At 39.6% G+C, this 20,014-nt stretch overlaps 2 protein-coding genes across 7 annotated transcripts in view; one reads left to right on the plus strand and one right to left on the minus strand.

The window, feature by feature from the left end:
* The first annotated feature begins 290 nt into the window (after positions 1-290).
* On the plus strand, positions 291-3,659 carry hebp2 (heme binding protein 2). The gene is made up of 4 exons (XM_077587092.1): positions 291-567; positions 792-927; positions 1,907-2,087; positions 3,064-3,659. Exons 1-4 carry the CDS (start codon positions 430-432, stop codon positions 3,254-3,256), a joined length of 648 nt encoding a protein of 215 aa, XP_077443218.1. The 5' UTR covers positions 291-429; the 3' UTR covers positions 3,257-3,659.
* nhsl1b (NHS-like 1b) overlaps positions 3,414-20,014 on the minus strand; it is a 54,563-nt gene continuing 37,962 nt past the window's right edge. For 5 of the 6 annotated variants that reach the window (XM_077587086.1, XM_077587089.1, XM_077587091.1 and 2 more), the window contains 6 exons: positions 10,655-10,776; positions 10,214-10,397; positions 9,350-9,481; positions 6,145-8,667; positions 5,534-5,681; positions 3,414-4,395 (listed from right to left, as the gene is read on the minus strand). In XM_077587086.1, the coding sequence (XP_077443212.1) occupies positions 3,879-4,395; positions 5,534-5,681; positions 6,145-8,667; positions 9,350-9,481; positions 10,214-10,397; positions 10,655-10,776 (3,626 nt within the window). In that variant the 3' untranslated portion in view covers positions 3,414-3,878. The remainder of the gene's footprint in view (positions 4,396-5,533; positions 5,682-6,144; positions 8,668-9,349; positions 9,482-10,213; positions 10,398-10,654; positions 10,777-20,014) is intronic. The other variant, XM_077587087.1, reaches the window with a different exon arrangement.

Here is a 20,014-nt window from a genome sequence, read left to right on the forward strand (position 1 = left end):
TACTATCACATTCTTAAAGTAAATAGTATTTTTAAACGGACGATTGAATGATGAAGCAGACAAAAGTAGTTTTATTTTTAGAGTTTTAAAATGCAAACGATTGATTATGCTTTACTAAAGCATAATCAATCGTTTGGGTTTTAAAACTACTAAAGCAGCTTTAGTAAACGTAACATTATGCACAATGTCCAAAAACATGCATATTCAAACGGACGAGTAAACAAAGTTACGCCGGAAGTAGTAGGCAATTTGTTTGTCCGCGTGAGCCAATCGGGGCGCGCTGTAGCTGTCAGGTGTCAGGAAGCCTATTCCTTCCACAACACGGCTGCACGCAATCAAGTTACGTACCTGTATTGTTTAGCTCGCTCTTTGACGACAAACAAATTTTGGGAGCTTTCTGCTAACTTTTTAAACTACAAACTTGTTCTTATGACGCCTTTTAACTCACTAGCGTTGCTGTGTGTAACTCTAGTCCTTTTTGGCAACGCCACCATGTTAAAAGCGGTGAAACAGGTTTTTCTCTCCAGCGGACTGCAAACCCCGCAATTCACAACACCCGAGAAACAGGTAAGATGTTTTATTTTATAAAACTCACAACACGTAACAATCGGCTAACAAATGATCTTATCGACGGCGACGGGCGTCCGAGCTATTTCCCAAAATGCAAACATTGATCGCTGTCAATGGCAGCGGACGAGTTAAAATGACGTCATCCATTTTCTTTTGGTTCATCGCCGTCAATGGCAGCGGACGAGTTCAAATGACGTCATCCATTTTCTTTTGGTTCGCAGCCCCAAGACTACGAAGTGCGCACGTACGAGGCGGCCAAGTGGGTCAGCACCACCGTCAACGGAACCAGTCTGGACGAAAGCAGGCGAACTGGATTCCGCAGGCTCTTCAAATACATTCAAGGCGACAACGCTGACAGTAAGTGACAAACCCGCAAAAACAAAAGTCCCACTTCCCCATATTTGGATGTCTTAGAGCACTGGTGTCAAAGTGGCGGCCCGGGGGCCAAATCTGGCCCGCCGCATCATTTTGTGCGGCCCGAGAAAGTAAATCATGAGTGCCAACTTTCTGTTTTAGGATCAAATTAAAATGAAGAGTATAGATGTATATTTGATTTCCCCCCTTTTTAAATCAATAATTGTAATTTTTAATCCATTTTTTCCGTGTTTTTAGTTCAAAAATCATTGTGTAAAATCTAAAAATATATTTAAAAAAAGCTAAAATAAACATTGTTTTAGATCTATAAAAAAAACTCGAAATTCGAGTTAAAGTTTGGTCATTCGCCCTAGCGCACATGTGTCAAAGTGGCGGCCCGGGGGGCAAATCTGGCCCACCGCATCATTTTGTGCGGCCCAAGAAAGTAAATCATGTGTGCCAACTTTCTGTTTTAGGTTCAAATTAAAATAAAGAGTATAGATGTATATTTGATTTTCCCCCTTTTTAAATCAATAATTGTAATTTTTTAATCCATAGAGTATAGATGTATATTTGATTTTCCCCCTTTTTAAATCAATAATTGTAATTTTTTAATCCATAGAGTATAGATGTATATTTGATTTCCCCCCTTTTTAAATCAATAATTGTAATTTTTTAATCAATTTTTTTCTGTGTTTTTAGTTCAAAAATCATTTTGTAAAATCTAAAAATATATTTTAAAAAAGCTAAAATAAACAATGTTTTAGATCTATAAAAAACTGAATATTCAAGGCTTTTAATCCAGTTCTTCTAATCCATTTATAAAAAAAAAAATCTAAATATTATATGTAAAATGGTCAGGCCCACATGAAATGGAGTTGACGTTAATGAGTCTGACACCCTTGTCTTAGAGCCTCAAAAGCAGGTTGCCATGTTTCTCAGTGTATTTTTCTAACACTTGTTTTTAATTTTGCTTCTTCAGAGGTCAAAGTGGAGATGACGGCCCCCGTGACATGCCGCGTGGACCCCGGGGACGGCCCCGCCTGCGAGACGCGCTTCACCGTGTCCTTCTTCGTCCCCGAAGAGCATCGCGACGCGCCCCCGTCGCCCAGCGACTCCGACGTCTTCGTGGAGCCGAGGGACAGCTTCACCGCTTACGTCAGGTGAGGAACGACCTCGTTCAATTCTATTCGCAAAAAAACCTTAGAAATATTACCAAATGACATTAATTAATACATACATTAATTAAATTAATTAAAATTCCATAGTGGCGTTGTCTACATTATGTTACATTACATTATGATACATTGGAAAAAAATTTTTAAAGCTGCTAATAGTATATATATAAAAATATATATATAATAGTACATAATATAAAAATGTGTATATATAATAGTATATAATATAAAAAAAATATATATAATATAATAGTATATAATATAAAAAAATATATATAATATAATAGTATATAATATAAAATATATATAATATAAAAAAAATATATATAATATAATACTATATATTATATAAAAATATAATATAGAATAGTAAATATAATATAAAAATATATATAATACAATAGTACATAATATAAAAATGTATATATAATAGTATATAATATAAAAAATATATATAATATAATACTATATATATTATATAAGAAATATAATATAGTATATAATAGTAAATATAATATAAAAAATATAATATAGTATACAATAGTAAATATAATATAAAAAAATATATATAATATAAAAATGTATATATAATATAATAGTATATAATATAAATATATATATATATATATATAATACTATATATTATATAAAAAATATAATAGTATATAATATAATAGTATATAATAAAAAATATATATAGATAATATAATAGTATATAATATAAAATATATATAATATAAAAAAATATAGATAATATAATAGTATATAATATAAAAATATTACCTTAAAGCATTTTATTTTTGTTAAAATGTCAAATCATTCCGTTCTAAGGCTCGGATTGAAATGGCATCATCTTTATCACCACAATGTCAAAATTCCCATTAAAGTGAAGTCGTCACCAAAACAAACTAACTAAGGCCATCCCGTTCACACTGTTTCTTTTCTCTTTTCCTCCCCTCAGGACCTACGGCGGCTTCTCCAACGAGACGCTGGCTCGCGGCGAGCTCCTCCAGCTGGCCGAGAGCCTCCGGCGGGACGGCGTCCCCTTTGCCGAGCGCCCCTACTACGTCGCCGGCTACGACAGCCCCTTCAAATTGGTCAACCGCAGGAACGAGGTATGGCTCGTCCACCAAAAAGAGCCCACCGACACTTGATTCAATTGCTAAGTTTACCCATTGCTAAACCTAAGGGCTTACCTACCAAAAAAATGCTAAAGGGAAATTATATGTTTAATTGTATTTACACTCGTGTCTTAACTTTTTAAATGTAATTTTGTCATTCAGCTGATTATTGACAATAAATTCCACAGACTTGAAACATTGCCTTTCTATTTATTTACATAGAGAAGAATATAAAATGATAGTAGGATCAACTTTGAAAGGGTCCGCGGCGTCTCGTTTGGCTCTTTGGTAAGTAAGCACCGCACCGCGCCGACGTAAGAGCAAATCAAACCAAAATTGACAGACAGTGCAAAATCTACAAATGAACATCTTATGAGCCCAACGTTCTGAAAGTCACCGCGCACTGCAAAACAAAAGTCAGAACACTTAAAGTATTTTTAAAAAAGATGTACAGGAAAAGAACTACAAACAAAGTGGATCACGTGTATGTGCCTTTAAGAAGGTGAGTGACTTGACTTAGGAAATTGTCTTTCAATCAAAACCAACTGAGTGTGCTCCAACGCTCCCAAAACTGTGAAATAACATTCAAAATTGAACAAGTCTAGTGCGCAGTGGCTTTTGGAACACACAAAAAAAAACCAAAGTGTCTATTTTTTTAGCTAACGTCGTCCGCCAACGTGCCGTTAGCCTCGGCGTGCTCGCAGATGACCGTCATGGGGCTGCTGAGCAGACGGCAGCGGGCGTTGTACTTACTGCTGGCGGCCGAGGGGGGGGTCCGCGAGCGTCCGTGCTTGAAAGCGGACGACGGCGGGGGTGGCGAAGACGACGAGGGGGGCGTCTCGCGGCAGCCCGGGAAGGGCGAGGCGCGGGGGCTCCGCGGCGGCGAGGGGGACTCCGGCGGGCCCGGGTCGGAGCGCGTGCGTCGGGAGCGGGGGTCCGTGGAGCGTAGCATCTCGGCGGCGGAAATGCGGAAGCCGCTCTCCGGGCGGCTGCCCTTCTTCAGGAGGAGGGCCTTGAACGTGTCGCTGCTGGTGGACGACTTGCGCAGTTGGCGGCGGATGGAGCCGCTCGGGCGGGACGATGAGGTGGGAGACCCCCGGGGCGGCGTGGTGGGGGGTGAGCGAGCCTTGTCCTCCTCCGATTTCTTGCGACCCAGGACTTCGCGTTTGGATCTGGGGGCAGAAAGTTTGGCGTTAGCGACAAAAAAAACATCTTTAAAAAATGTACATGCTATTTAAATCTATTACAAATCTGTTAGCAAAAATGCCCGACTGATATTCACACATTGGTCATTTTAGTACTCCTAAAATATGGCCACATTACTTTAAATGTACTAAGTAACGAGCATTTTTTTTAGGATGCTGGCTTTAAAATAAAAAGATTAGAGCGCCATCAACGCGGGATTAACTGCTAGCGGTCAATCGGCCTTATTAATGTCAGAGCGCGGCGGGGGGGGGCCGCCGAGACGCCGGCTCACGTGTCGCCATGACGACAAACGGCGACCCTCGTGAGGATAAACGGCGTAACGTGATGGCGTTGCTCCAATATAGCGGTTTGCGACGCGATTAAACGAGGCGAAGTCAATTGGTCTTTAGCAACCTTTGAAAAAGATGAAGTTTGAAGGGCGCCCGCCGACAGATCCAAATCTCTAATCCTCAGATTACATCGAGAAAGAGAGAGAGCGAGCGAGTCAACTCGTTCGTCTTCTTTCCTGGCTGAAGGACGCTTGCGTCGGTGCCAGTTGTGTTTTCACGTCGGTGGCCTACATTCAACCTCACGCCGGCTTGCCTTACATAAGCGCGCGCGGTGGTGCCGTGGTGGCGTCGCGCTTCAATGCGGCACAAATAGACGGCGAGCGCGCTGGGGACGAAAAAATACTAAGTTAGCATTCACCAGTCTTAAAAGTAGATTTGTCAAAGACGACGGACGTTACGACTCCCTGTTGCTGTAACTTAATTAATAGGATAAAATAACCCTTAAAATATACTCATTTTATTGAACATCTATTTTTTTATCGTGCATTACAATAAGAAAATAACTTTGAAGCCAGTCTGGTCGTATCAAAAAGTTCACTTTCTAGCGTTTAGGTGTATTTTTAAGACTAATACGACAAGGGGTGCTGCTAAATTTTGTCTATAGCCGCTCGCATACGCAGTATAAATATGATCCAAATATTTAGGTTAGGTTATATTCGAGCGCGAAAGGATTAGGACGCACGCCGCTCGTCGTTTTTCTGCGCTTGGGACTGACGGACGGGACACTTTGAACTCTGGGGGGAGTAGGAAAGGAGCCAACTGAAGTCGGCCTTACCTGTGGATGGCGGCGAAGAGGTCCTCGGTGGTCCGAGCGGCGGAGGCGGCGGCGGCGGGAGTCGGGGCGGCCGCGCTCCCCGTCTCCGCGGTCCCGTCCAGCGACAGCGCGGGCGACGACTCCTGGCCGTTGCAGTCGAAGATGTCCCCTGTGCGGAGGAAAAAGCAGACGGGCTGGTCAGGTGGCATTCCCCATCCCGCCGCTCACTCACTCGCTCTCTCGCTCGCTTTACCCATCCTCTTTTTTTTTTTTTTCAGTTTAAAGCCCTCCCTCCATCCATCCATCCCCCCTCCTTCTCTGCCTCCCCGGGATGCCACGGAGCCCCTCCCCCCTCGCAGCGGAACGAGCACATCTCTCGCCAGACTATTTTTGAGGGGGCTCCCGTCGCCGCTGGCTTCTTATGGAATCCGTCACCTCTTCAAAATAAAAGCTCCAAATCTGCAACACTTGGAAAACTGGTAAACTCTTACCTCCGAATCATTGGCATGTTAAAGCTGTTTATGAGAGTGTTTTTTCCCCCCAAAAATGTATCCTTATACATTATATTAGTATTTTGTAAGAATTAGATGGAAAAATACAATAATTATTTTAAAAAATGTGAAAGGACAAACCTGCGTCGTCTTCTTTGGAGCTCGCCGTGCTGCCGTCTTCGTCTTCGCCGCCGTTCGGGAAGGGTTCCCCGTCCGAGCCGGCGGAGGCGGAGGCGGAGTCGTCCCGGATTTCGGCGGTGGACGCCTCGGAACCCTCTTCGCTTTCTTCCGCTTCTGGCGGCGGGGTGTCGCCGTCCTCATGTGAGGGCGGGACGCCCGCCGCGGGCAGGATGAACAAGAATCGGGGTTTCTTGGCCACGACGGGCGGCCTCTGCTTGACGGGGGACCACGCCTCCGGGCCGTTGGGAAGAACGGGGCTCCTCTTCTCGGGCGACCCGTTGACCGCCGCCGGTTCCTCCGAAAGCTCTGTAGTCTTCTCGTCCGGGAAGGCCGGGTAGCTGTCGGGCGCCTCCGCCCCTCGCACGGAGCGCAGCCGCACGCTCCGGAGGGCCGACGCCGTGATGAGTGGTGCGGGGGGCTCGGTGGGACTGACAGGAATCGCGCTTCTGGGGCGTCGCGTCATGGGCGGCGGGCCGGAAGTAGAAGTGAGCGGTGGAGGAGGAGGAGGCGGGGGCAGTGGTGGCGTCTTGAGGAACGCGGGAGGACTTAAACTCCCGTCCAGGGACGTGCCGGGGCGGAGAAGCGTTTTGGGTGAGGGTGGTGGCGGGAAATCGGGGGAGGCAGAGCAACCCGGGGTCGCCCTCCTTGTCGCCGTCGCCTTCCGAAGGAGAGGGTCTACATTCGCGTGGGCCGCCGGAGACGTGGGGAAAGGGGGAGGCGGGCTCGAGGGAGTGGAGGGCGTGCTAAGGGGGGTGGGCCCGGCGGAGGACGGGGGCGGGGGTCCGCCGCTCTTGAGAGAATCGGAGGTGTTGGAGGACAGCGACGTAGAGGACGAGGACGCTGACGGAGACGAGATCAGGGACGACTTCCTCTCGGGGACTCTGGGCCTGGGGCGCCCCCCCGAGGGCGACGCCGACCTGACCCCGGAGGGCACTGGCGTCCCGGCCGTGGGGGTGTTGGACTGGCTGGAGTAGCCGCTGGAGGGCGAAGTCAATCGCTGCGTCCGTTCCGGTGAGGCGCTCTTGCCCTTCGCCGCCAGTTCTTCCTCCTGCGGCGCCGTTCCCGAGTCCCGGCGCCGCTCGCCCCCGTCGGGTTCCTCATGCCGGGGTCCCCCGTCACCCACGCCGGCCTCGGGGCCCTCCGCCGCCGTGCGCTCGGTGTGCTGGCGAGGGGGGTACTCGGCGTAGTAGCCCCAGGACTCGGCGTAGTCGGAGCGCAGGCTGCTGGTGTCGCTGTGAGCGGGGGTCACGGGGCACAGCGAGTACACGTCGGACGCCCCGTCGACGCCGTGGTGGCGACCGCGGGCGCCGGCGCTCGGCGAGGCGGCCGAGCTCCCGGCGCTGCTCCGGCTCCGCGGCCGCGGCACCCAGGGGTCTTCGTAGTCGCTGCCGGGACTGCGGGGGGGCGAGGACGGCGAGGATGGGAAGGCGCCCAGCTGCAGGCCCGCCCGCAGACTCCGCTGCAGGCTGGCCAGTAGGTTCTCGTCCAGGGCGCCGTCCGGGGGGGGCTTCTTGGGACCCGCTTTCCTCCTCAGCGAATCCGTGCGAGCGGGCGGCGGCGGGGGCTTCTTGCACTTGCGTAGGGAAATGCTGCGCGACAGGGAGCGCTCGCCGTAATGGTCCGGGCCGCCGCCGCCGCCGGCCGTCTCGCGCCACTCGTACATGCTGTGGCGGGCCGGGACGCGGCCCCGCGCTCGCAGGCCCGAGTCCAAGTGCATGGAGGTGAAATAGCCGTCGTTGTCTTGGGAGTACAGCGAGCCGGAGTCCGTGGTGGTCCTGGACGACGCCTCCGCCGAGCCGGGGGCGCAGGAGCCGGAGCTGGCCGAGCGCCGCGGCGCCGGCGACCGTTCCGGCGTGTCGAAGACGGGCGAGAGCCCCGACGCCGCCCGACCGCGGGAGCGCAGAGCCGCCACTTCGGACGACGCCGACAGCGTGGCGTCGGGGAGGAAGGAGGTGGAGTAGGCGGCCTGCGGGGACGCCACGCCGGCCGGACCGTCCCGCCACTCGTCGGAGCGCGTCCGCCGCACTTCCTGCGACCGGGGCCTGGCCGTCCTGGGGGCGTTCCTGGCGTGCACGGCCGTGTCGTCCACTCGGAGCTTGGCGATCCGCCTCCCGATGGCGCCAACGTCGTCGTCGTCGTCTTCCCGTTTGACGGGCGTGCTGCTGTAGAGGGGCTCGGCGCCGAGGGACACCCGGGCGCCTCGGCGGGGCAAGCTGTTGAAATGGCCGTCGCCGAGCGGCAAGCTGCCGGTGGACGAGGACGTGGAAATCCCCGCCATCTGGGCGGCGATCCCTTGGCCTCTCTTGGCGCGGATTTTCCGGACCGACGGCTGGACCACCTTCACCTCCTCCGTCTGGCAACCCGAGTCGCGGGTCCGCGAGCGGCGGAGCGCCGAGTGGACGCTGCCCACCCGGCCCAGCGTGGAGTACTGCCCCGGGATGAACATGGAGTGCGGGCGCGGATCGCCGCCGTGTCCCTTGGCCGCTGTCGGGAGAGAGAAGGATAAAAAATAAGGTACGAAACGACCACGTCGCTAACGAATTCAATTTAGCGCAAATATCTGCCGCGTTAATGACTTCTGCTTTTGCTCGTTAGGGAGGAAAAGGAAATGAGAGCAGACGGACGGACGACTCCTTAATGAGTTTAGCCTTCAGCTAACAGGTACGCACGCGCGCGCCAATAAGGCGCTCGTGCCGGCTGTCCAAAAAAAAAAGGCACGCGATAAGCGCCACGTCGGTTCGTTAGGAGACCGGGGGAGGGGCCCAAAGCCGGATCGGCGCTCGCTCGCAGCTGCCGCCGTAGATTAAGCCGCGGGACGGACGGCCCACGAGACCGACCGGCCCGCCCGGCGCCGTGGCGGGGAGGAAAGGAAAGGACTTTTGCATTTGGTGGGACAGCCCACACTGCGCACGCCGCGGGGGGAGTGGGGGGGCGTAAATAATCGTTAGCGATGCGGCAAAAGGGGAAGCAAAGGCTAGGTAAAAAGAAGGCTAACACAGGCTTTCAATTTTTTTGATTAGCATGTCATTAATGCTCAGAAAGTGTGTTTTGATATTAGCATGGCTAGGCTAAAGTCATTTTTTTGTTCCATTGCAGGGCATCAAATGCAGAAAGACGGCGATTCAAAGTTGGACTTCCTGAAAAGTGAGCATTTGACGAAGCCTACCTAGCTCCAGGTCCAAGTCGTCGGGGGGCCCCGATAATGTCTTTCTGCGTTTGACCTTCTTGGGCCGGCGGGTCAGCGTGTCCGCGTCAACCAGGGAGCGCCGGACGCTGGCCTGTCGGTCAAAGACGGCGCCTGGACGCCGCCCGGACCAAGCCGGCAGTTAGTGGAGAGCACGTGCAAAGCCAAAAAGAACAAAAAAAGAGAGCATTTTCTCACTCCACCGGGAGGAGGAGAAGATGCCACTTTTTAAAGGTCTTTTTTGCAGAAAGTGCAGTATAAATGTGGCCAGCAGGTGAGGAAAAAAATACATGCATGCATTGTTTTGGCTGCTGTTAAAAGGGGATTATTCAATCCTTGGTTAGTATTATTAGAGTTAGCATTCCTGTTATTTGCAAGTGTTTAGTTTGGTGGGAAATATTTAATGCTGCCATGTGTAACATTATGATTATTATTGTTTCATTTGTAAGAAGTCATTGTTCGTGTTTAGAATTGTAGTTTTGAATCCATATTTATGGCCAGTATGTCTCATTTTACATCTATTTATAAGCCTTTTAAAAGATTTTGTCGGTATTTACTGTATTAAGTATTCCTATTTTTGTTTATATACTAGAAAGGAAAAAGTATTTTTAAAGTATACCTAATATTGAGCACTACAATGCTACAGTGGCGACACCTTGTGGTCAAAACGTGAACAAATTTCTCCTGGCTGATTGAATTGAATCCTATTTTTTGTTTGTTGCAAAAATAAATTTAAAAAAATATAGACTATACATTTAGAGTTTTAAATAAATGGCTAATTATAACAAATAATAGTCTTCATTTTGACCTTTTCCGTGTACAGACGGCGACCAATCCAAGGCTCACCTGAGATGTTGATGGGCACGATGTCGGTGGGCACGGCCAACGCCGTCTGCCTCATCCTCTCCTCCGGCGTGGGCAGCGTGGGGGTTCTGGGCGGGGCGTCGGCCTCGTCCGCCTTGTCGCTGGGCGTCTGCGGCCTGGTGGACGGCTGCGACCGGTCGTCCTCGCCGCCCGACGACGACAGGGACTGAAAAGGACAACCGTGTCATGAAAACCGAGTTGCAATGTTTGTGTTTGTTACTTTTCAACCAATTATTGAGATTTTGGGGATAAATGATGCATGGTTGCAATATTTACAGCTAGAAAAGACTGTCATGAGGTCCGCCTGTCCGCTAGAGGGCAGGCAAGTACTGTTTTGATATGTTTATGGGAGACTTTTGTTGCTTTGTCTTATATTTTTGGGAGCAGGATTTCCAAAGGCACAACAGGGTTGGCGTTCTTCACCTTTTTGTCGTCATCGTCATCATCGTGGAGGCTGCCGGCGGACCGCGACGTGTCGGAAAAGATGGGAGCCTGGGAGTAATACTGCGAGCTGCGGAAGCCATCTTTCCTCAATTTGTCGCATTCTGAAACACACAAATGGGAACAAATATTAAAAGTCTTTAATGCACAGGTGTCAGTGAGTCAATTGATGGTCATTCATGTTTTTAATGTTGGCAATAGAACATGGACTCTGGAATTTGAGAACAAATAAAAGCCTAATGTACGTGGTCTCTTTTTTCAAATAAAATCATTACTATACATGGTCATTTTTTTAATGAAAAAAGCCATACTATACACTGTTGACTTTTCAAATAAAAGCCTTACTATACTATGTCGTTTTTTAAGAAAAAAAGCCTTACTATACTATGTCGTTTTTTAGGGGGAAAAGCCTTACTATACTATGTCGTTTTTTAGGAAAAAAAGCCTTACTATACTACGTCGTTTTTAGGAGGGAAAAAAAAGCCTTACTATACTATGTTGTTTTTTAAGCAAAAAAAGCCTTACTATACTATGTCGTTTTTTAAGAAAAAAAGCCTTACTATACTATGCCGTTTTTAAGGAAAAAAAGCCTTACTATACTATGTCGTTTTTTAGGGGGAAAAGCCTGACTATACTATGTCGTTTTTTAGGAAAAAAAGCCTTACTATACTACGTCGTTTTTAGGAGGGAAAAAAAAGCCTTACTATACTATGTTGTTTTTTAAGCAAAAAAAGCCTTACTATACTATGTCGTTTTTTAAGAAAAAAAGCCTTACTATACTATGCCGTTTTTAAGGAAAAAAAGCCTTACTATACTATGTCGTTTTTTAGGGGGAAAAGCCTTACTATACTATGTCGTTTTTTAGGAAAAAAAAGCCTTACTATACTATGTCGTTTTTTAAGAAAAAAAGCCTTACTATACTATGTCGTTTTTTAAGAAAAAAAGCCTTACTATACTATGTCGTTTTTTAGGGGAAAAAAAGCCTTACTATACTATGTCGTTTTTTAAGAAAAAAAGCCTTACTATACTATGTCGTTTTTTTAGAGAAAAAAAGCCTTACTATACCATGTCGTTTTTTAGGGAAAAAAAGCCTTACTATACTATGTCGTTTTTTTAGAGAGAAAAAAGCCTTACTATACTATGTCGTTTTTTAAAGAAAAAAAGCCTTACTATACTATGTCGTTTTTTAGGGGAAAAAGCCTTACTATACTATGTCGTTTTTTAAGAAAAAAAAAGCCTTACTATACTATGTCGTTTTTTTAAGAAAAAAAGCCTTACTATACTATGCCGTTTTTTAAGAAAAAAAGCCTTACTATACTATGTCATTTTTTAAGAAAAAAAGCCTTACTATACTATGTCGTTTTTTAGGGGAAAAAGCCTTACTATACTATGTCGTTTTTTTAGGAAAAAAAGCCTTACTATACTATGTCGTTTTTTTTAGAAAAAAAGCCTTACTATACTATGTCGTTTTTTAAAGAAAAAAAGCCTTACTATACTATGTCGTTTTTTAGGAAAAAAAGCCTTACTATACTATGTCGTTTTTTTAAGAAAAAAAAGCCTTACTATACTATGTCGTTTTTTAGGAAAAAAAGCCTTACTATACTATGTCGTTTTTTAAGAAAAAAAAGCCTTATTATACTATGTCGTTTTTAAGGAAAAAAAGCCTTACTATACTATGTCGTTTTTTAAGAAAAAAAGCCTTACTATACTATGTCGTTTTTTAGGGGGAAAGCCTTACTATACTATGTCGTTTTTTAAGAAAAAAAGCCTTACTATACTATGTCGTTTTTTTTGAGAAAAAAGCCTTACTATACTATGTCGTTTTTTAGGGAAAAAAAGCCTTACTATACTATGTCGTTTTTTTAGAGAGAAAAAAGCCTTACTATACTATGTCGTTTTTTAAAGAAAAAAAGCCTTACTATACTATGTCGTTTTTTAGGGGGAAAAGCCTTACTATACTATGTCGTTTTTTAAGAAAAAAAAGCCTTACTATACTATGTCGTTTTTTTAAGAAAAAAAGCCTTACTATACTATGTCGTTTTTTAAGAAAAAAAGCCTTACTATACTATGTCATTTTTTAAGAAAAAAAGCCTTACTATACTATGTCGTTTTTAAGGAAAAAAAGCCTTACTATACTATGTCGTTTTTTAAGAAAAAAAGCCTTACTATACTATGTCGTTTTTTAGGGGAAAAAGCCTTACTATACTATGTCGTTTTTTAAGAAAAAAAGCCTTACTATACTATGTCGGTTTTTTTTTGAAAAAAGCCTTACTATACTATGTCGTTTTTTAGGGAAAAAAAGCCTTACTATACTATGTCGTTTTTTTAGAGAGAAAAAAGCCTTACTATACTATGTCGTTTTTTAAAGAAAAAAAGCCTTACTATACTATGTCGTTTTTTAGGGGAAAAAGCCTTACTATACTATGTCGTTTTTTAAGAAAAAAAAGCCTTACTATACTATGTCGTTTTTTTAAGAAAAAAAGCCTTACTATACTATGTCGTTTTTTTAAGAAAAAAAGCCTTACTATACTATGTCATTTTTTAAGAAAAAAAGCCTTACTATACTATGTCGTTTTTTAGGGGAAAAAGCCTTACTATACTATGTCGTTTTTTAGGGGAAAAAGCCTTACTATACTATGTCGTTTTTTTAGGAAAAAAAGCCTTACTATACTATGTCGTTTTTTTTAGAAAAAAAGCCTTACTATACTATGTCGTTTTTTAAAGAAAAAAAGCCTTACTATACTGTCGTTTTTTAGGAAAAAAAGCCTTACTATACTATGTCGTTTTTTTAAGAAAAAAAAGCCTTACTATACTATGTCGTTTTTTAAAGAAAAAAAGCCTTACTATACTATGTCGTTTTTTAGGAAAAAAAGCCTTACTATACTATGTCGTTTTTTTAAGAAAAAAAAGCCTTACTATACTATGTCGTTTTTTAGGAAAAAAAGCCTTACTATACTATGTCGTTTTTTAAGAAAAAAAAGCCTTATTATACTATGTCGTTTTTAAGGAAAAAAAGCCTTACTATACTATGTGTTTTTTAAGAAAAAAAGCCTTACTATACTATGTCGTTTTTTAGGGGGAAAGCCTTACTATACTATGTCGTTTTTTAAGAAAAAAAGCCTTACTATACTATGTCGTTTTTTTTGAGAAAAAAGCCTTACTATACTATGTCGTTTTTTAGGGAAAAAAAGCCTTACTATACTATGTCGTTTTTTTAGAGAGAAAAAAGCCTTACTATACTATGTCGTTTTTTAAAGAAAAAAAGCCTTACTATACTATGTCGTTTTTTAGGGGGAAAAGCCTTACTATACTATGTCGTTTTTTAAGAAAAAAAAGCCTTACTATACTATGTCGTTTTTTTAAGAAAAAAAGCCTTACTATACTATGTCGTTTTTTAAGAAAAAAAGCCTTACTATACTATGTCATTTTTTAAGAAAAAAAGCCTTACTATACTATGTTGTTTTTAAGGAAAAAAAGCCTTACTATACTATGTCGTTTTTTAAGAAAAAAAGCCTTACTATACTATGTCGTTTTTTAGGGGAAAAAGCCTTACTATACTATGTCGTTTTTTAAGAAAAAAAGCCTTACTATACTATGTCGTTTTTTTTTAGAAAAAAGCCTTACTATACTATGTCGTTTTTTAGGGAAAAAAAGCCTTACTATACTATGTCGTTTTTTTAGAGAGAAAAAAGCCTTACTATACTATGTCGTTTTTTAAAGAAAAAAAGCCTTACTATACTATGTCGTTTTTTAGGGGAAAAAGCCTTACTATACTATGTCGTTTTTTAAGAAAAAAAAGCCTTACTATACTATGTCGTTTTTTTAAGAAAAAAAGCCTTACTATACTATGTCGTTTTTTTAAGAAAAAAAGCCTTACTATACTATGTCATTTTTTAAGAAAAAAAGCCTTACTATACTATGTCGTTTTTTAGGGGAAAAAGCCTTACTATACTATGTCGTTTTTTAGGGGAAAAAGCCTTACTATACTATGTCGTTTTTTTAGGAAAAAAAGCCTTACTATACTATGTCGTTTTTTTTAGAAAAAAAGCCTTACTATACTATGTCGTTTTTTAAAGAAAAAAAGCCTTACTATACTGTCGTTTTTTAGGAAAAAAAGCCTTACTATACTATGTCGTTTTTTTAAGAAAAAAAAGCCTTACTATACTATGTCGTTTTTTAAGAAAAAAAGCCTTACTATACTATGTCGTTTTTTAGGAAAAAAAGCCTTACTATACTATGTCGTTTTTTTAAGAAAAAAAAGCCTTACTATACTATGTCGTTTTTTAGGAAAAAAAGCCTTACTATACTATGTCGTTTTTTAAGAAAAAAAAGCCTTATTATACTATGTCGTTTTTAAGGAAAAAAAGCCTTACTATACTATGTCGTTTTTTAAGAAAAAAAGCCTTACTATACTATGTCGTTTTTTAGGGGGAAAGCCTTACTATACTATGTCGTTTTTTAAGAAAAAAAGCCTTACTATACTATGTCGTTTTTTTTGAGAAAAAAGCCTTACTATACTATGTCGTTTTTTAGGGAAAAAAAGCCTTACTATACTATGTCGTTTTTTTAGAGAGAAAAAAGCCTTACTATACTATGTCGTTTTTTAAAGAAAAAAAGCCTTACTATACTATGTCGTTTTTTAGGGGGAAAAGCCTTACTATACTATGTCGTTTTTTAAGAAAAAAAAGCCTTACTATACTATGTCGTTTTTTTAAGAAAAAAAGCCTTACTATACTATGTCGTTTTTTAAGAAAAAAAGCCTTACTATACTATGTCATTTTTTAAGAAAAAAAGCCTTACTATACTATGTTGTTTTTAAGGAAAAAAAGCCTTACTATACTATGTCGTTTTTTAAGAAAAAAAGCCTTACTATACTATGTCGTTTTTTTTTAGAAAAAAGCCTTACTATACTATGTCGTTTTTTAGGGAAAAAAAGCCTTACTATACTATGTCGTTTTTTTTAGAGAGAAAAAAGCCTTACTATACTATGTCGTTTTTTAAAGAAAAAAAGCCTTACTATACTATGTCGTTTTTTAGGGGAAAAAGCCTTACTATACTATGTCGTTTTTTAAGAAAAAAAAAGCCTTACTATACTATGTCGTTTTTTTAAGAAAAAAAGCCTTACTATACTATGTCGTTTTTTTAAGAAAAAAAGCCTTACTATACTATGTCATTTTTTAAGAAAAAAAGCCTTACTATACTATGTCGTTTTTTAGGGAAAAAGCCTTACTATACTATGTCGTTTTTTAGGGAAAAAGCCTTACTATACTATGTCGTTTTTTTAGGAAAAAAAGCCTTACTATACTATGTCGTTTTTTTTAGAAAAAAAGCCTTACTATACTATGTCGTTTTTTAAAGAAAAAAAGCCTTACTATACTATGTCGTTTTTTAGGAAAAAAAGCCTTACTATACTATGTCGTTTTTTTAAGAAAAAAAAGCCTTACTATACTATGTCGTTTTTTAGGAAAAAAAGCCTTACTATACTATGTCGTTTTTTAAGAAAAAAAAGCCTTATTATACTATGTCGTTTTTAAGGAAAAAAAGCCTTACTATACTATGTCGTTTTTTAAGAAAAAAAGCCTTACTATACAATGTCGTTTTTTAGGGGAAAAAGCCTTACTATACTATGTCGTTTTTTAAGAAAAAAAGCCTTACTATACTATGTCGTTTTTTTTGAGAAAAAAGCCTTACTATACTATGTCGTTTTTTAGGGAAAAAAAGCCTTACTATACTATGTCGTTTTTTTAGAGAGAAAAAAGCCTTACTATACTATGTCGTTTTTTAAAGAAAAAAAGCCTTACTATACTATGTCGTTTTTTAGGGGAAAAAGCCTTACTATACTATGTCGTTTTTTAAGAAAAAAAAGCCTTACTATACTATGTCGTTTTTTTAAGAAAAAAAGCCTTACTATACTATGTCGTTTTTTAAGAAAAAAAGCCTTACTATACTATGTCATTTTTTAAGAAAAAAAGCCTTACTATACTATGTCGTTTTTAAGGAAAAAAAGCCTTACTATACTATGTCGTTTTTTAAGAAAAAAAGCCTTACTATACTATGTCGTTTTTTAGGGGAAAAAGCCTTACTATACTATGTCGTTTTTTTAAGAAAAAAAGCCTTACTATACTATGTCGTTTTTTTTTAGAAAAAAGCCTTACTATACTATGTCGTTTTTTAGGGAAAAAAAGCCTTACTATACTATGTCGTTTTTTTAGAGAGAAAAAAGCCTTACTATACTATGTCGTTTTTTAAAGAAAAAAAGCCTTACTATACTATATCGTTTTTTAGGGGAAAAAGCCTTACTATACTATGTCGTTTTTTAAGAAAAAAAAGCCTTACTATACTATGTCGTTTTTTTAAGAAAAAAAGCCTTACTATACTATGTCGTTTTTTTAAGAAAAAAAGCCTTACTATACTATGTCATTTTTTAAGAAAAAAAGCCTTACTATACTATGTTGTTTTTTAGGGGAAAAAGCCTTACTATACTATGTCGTTTTTTTAGGAAAAAAAGCCTTACTATACTATGTCGTTTTTTTGAGAAAAAAAGCCTTACTATACTATGTCGTTTTTTAAAGAAAAAAAGCCTTACTATACTATGTCGTTTTTTAGGAAAAAAAGCCTTACTATACTATGTCGTTTTTTTAAGAAAAAAAAGCCTTACTATACTATGTCGTTTTTTAGGAAAAAAAGCCTTACTATACTATGTCGTTTTTTAAGAAAAAAAAGCCTTATTATACTATGTCGTTTTTAAGGAAAAAAAGCCTTACTATACTATGTCGTTTTTTAGGGGGAAAAGCCTTACTATACTATGTCGTTTTTAGGAAAAAAAGCCTTACTATACTATGTCGTTTTTTAAGAAAAAAAGCCTTACTATACTATGTCGTTTTTTAAGAAAAAAAAGCCTTACTATACTATGTCGTTTTTTAGGGGAAAAAAGCCTTACTATACTATGTCGTTTTTTAAGAAAAAAAGCCTTACTATACTATGTCGTTTTTTTAGAGAAAAAAAGCCTTACTATACTATGTCGTTTTCTTAAGAAAAAAAGTCTTACTATACTATGTCGTTTTTTAAAGAAAAAAAGCCTTACTATACTATGTTGTTGTTTTTAAGAAAAAAAGCCTTACTATACTATGTCGTTTTTTTAAGAAAAAAAGCCTTACTATACTATGTCGTTTTTTTAAGAAAAAAAGCCTTACTATACTATGTCATTTTTTAAGAAAAAAAGCCTTACTATACTATGTCGTTTTTAAGGAAAAAAAGCCTTACTATACTATGTCGTTTTTTAAGAAAAAAAGCCTTACTATACTATGTCGTTTTTTAGGGGAAAAAGCCTTACTATACTATGTCGTTTTTTAAGAAAAAAAGCCTTACTATACTATGTCGTTTTTTTTTGAGAAAAAAGCCTTACTATACTATGTCGTTTTTTAGGGAAAAAAAGCCTTACTATACTATGTCGTTTTTTTAGAGAGAAAAAAGCCTTACTATACTATGTCGTTTTTTAAAGAAAAAAAGCCTTACTATACTATGTCGTTTTTTAGGGGAAAAAGCCTTACTATACTATGTCGTTTTTTAAGAAAAAAAAGCCTTACTATACTATGTCGTTTTTTTAAGAAAAAAAGCCTTACTATACTATGTCGTTTTTTAAAGAAAAAAAGCCTTACTATACTATGTCATTTTTTAAGAAAAAAAGCCTTACTATACTATGTCGTTTTTTAGGGGAAAAAGCCTTACTATACTATGTCGTTTTTTTAGGAAAAAAAGCCTTACTATACTATTTCGTTTTTTTGAGAAAAAAAGCCTTACTATACTATGTCGTTTTTTAAAGAAAAAAAGCCTTACTATACTGTGTCGTTTTTTAGGAAAAAAAGCCTTACTATACTATGTCGTTTTTTTAAGAAAAAAAAGCCTTACTATACTATGTCGTTTTTTAGGAAAAAAAGCCTTACTATACTATGTCGTTTTTTAAGAAAAAAAAGCCTTATTATACTATGTCGTTTTTAAGGAAAAAAAGCCTTACTATACTATGTCGTTTTTTAGGGGGAAAAGCCTTACTATACTATGTCGTTTTTAGGAAAAAAAGCCTTACTATACTATGTCGTTTTTTAAGAAAAAAAGCCTTACTATACTATGTCGTTTTTTAAGAAAAAAAGCCTTACTATACTATGTCGTTTTTTAGGGGAAAAAAGCCTTACTATACTATGTCGTTTTTTAAGAAAAAAAGCCTTAATATACTATGTCGTTTTTTTAGAGAAAAAAAGCCTTACTATACTATGTCGTTTTTTAAGAAAAAAAGCCTTACTATACTATGTCGTTTTTTTAGAGAAAAAAAGCCTTACTATACTATGTCGTTTTTTAGGGAAAAAAAGCCTTACTATACTGTCGTTTTTTTTAGAGAGAAAAAAGCCTTACTATACTATGTCATTTTTTAAAGAAAAAAAGCCTTACTATACTATGTCGTTTTTTAAAGAAAAAAAGCCTTACTATACTATGTCGTTTTTTAGGAAAAAAAGCCTTACTATACAATGTCGTTTTTTTAAGAAAAAAAAGCCTTACTATACTATGTCGTTTTTTAGGAAAAAAAGCCTTACTATACTATGTCGTTTTTTAAGAAAAAAAAGCCTTATTATACTATGTCGTTTTTAAGGAAAAAAAGCCTTACTATACTATGTCGTTTTTTAAGAAAAAAAGCCTTACTATACTATGTCGTTTTTTAGGGGAAAAAGCCTTACTATACTATGTCGTTTTTTAAGAAAAAAAGCCTTACTATACTATGTCGTTTTTTTTGAGAAAAAAGCCTTACTATACTATGTCGTTTTTTAGGGAAAAAAAGCCTTACTATACTATTTCGTTTTTTTGAGAAAAAAAGCCTTACTATACTATGTCGTTTTTTAAAGAAAAAAAGCCTTACTATACTATGTCGTTTTTTAGGAAAAAAAGCCTTACTATACTATGTCGTTTTTTTAAGAAAAAAAAGCCTTACTATACTATGTCGTTTTTTAGGAAAAAAAGCCTTACTATACTATGTCGTTTTTTAAGAAAAAAAAAGCCTTATTATACTATGTCGTTTTTAAGGAAAAAAAGCCTTACTATACTATGTCGTTTTTTAGGGGGAAAAGCCTTACTATACTATGTCGTTTTTAGGAAAAAAAGCCTTACTATACTATGTCGTTTTTTAAGAAAAAAAGCCTTACTATACTATGTCGTTTTTTAAGAAAAAAAGCCTTACTATACTATGTCGTTTTTTAGGGGAAAAAAGCCTTACTATACTATGTCGTTTTTTAAGAAAAAAAGCCTTACTATACTATGTCGTTTTTTTAGAGAAAAAAAGCCTTACTATACTATGTC

Source organism: Stigmatopora argus, chromosome 19, assembly GCF_051989625.1.
Source record: "Stigmatopora argus isolate UIUO_Sarg chromosome 19, RoL_Sarg_1.0, whole genome shotgun sequence".
NCBI lineage: Eukaryota > Metazoa > Chordata > Actinopteri > Syngnathiformes > Syngnathidae > Stigmatopora > Stigmatopora argus.

What these genes read in the sequence shown, in the direction of transcription:
- hebp2 (XM_077587092.1), top strand. Translation starts at nt 430, where the DNA reads ATGACGCCTTTTAACTCACTAGCGTTGCTGTGTGTAACTCTAGTCCTT. An exon ending in TCACAACACCCGAGAAACAG is followed by an intron (nt 568 to 791) that starts GTAAGATGTTTT and finishes TTTGGTTCGCAG; the next exon opens with CCCCAAGACTACGAAGTGCG. An exon ending in AGCTTCACCGCTTACGTCAG is followed by an intron (nt 2,088 to 3,063) that starts GTGAGGAACGAC and finishes TCCTCCCCTCAG; the next exon opens with GACCTACGGCGGCTTCTCCA.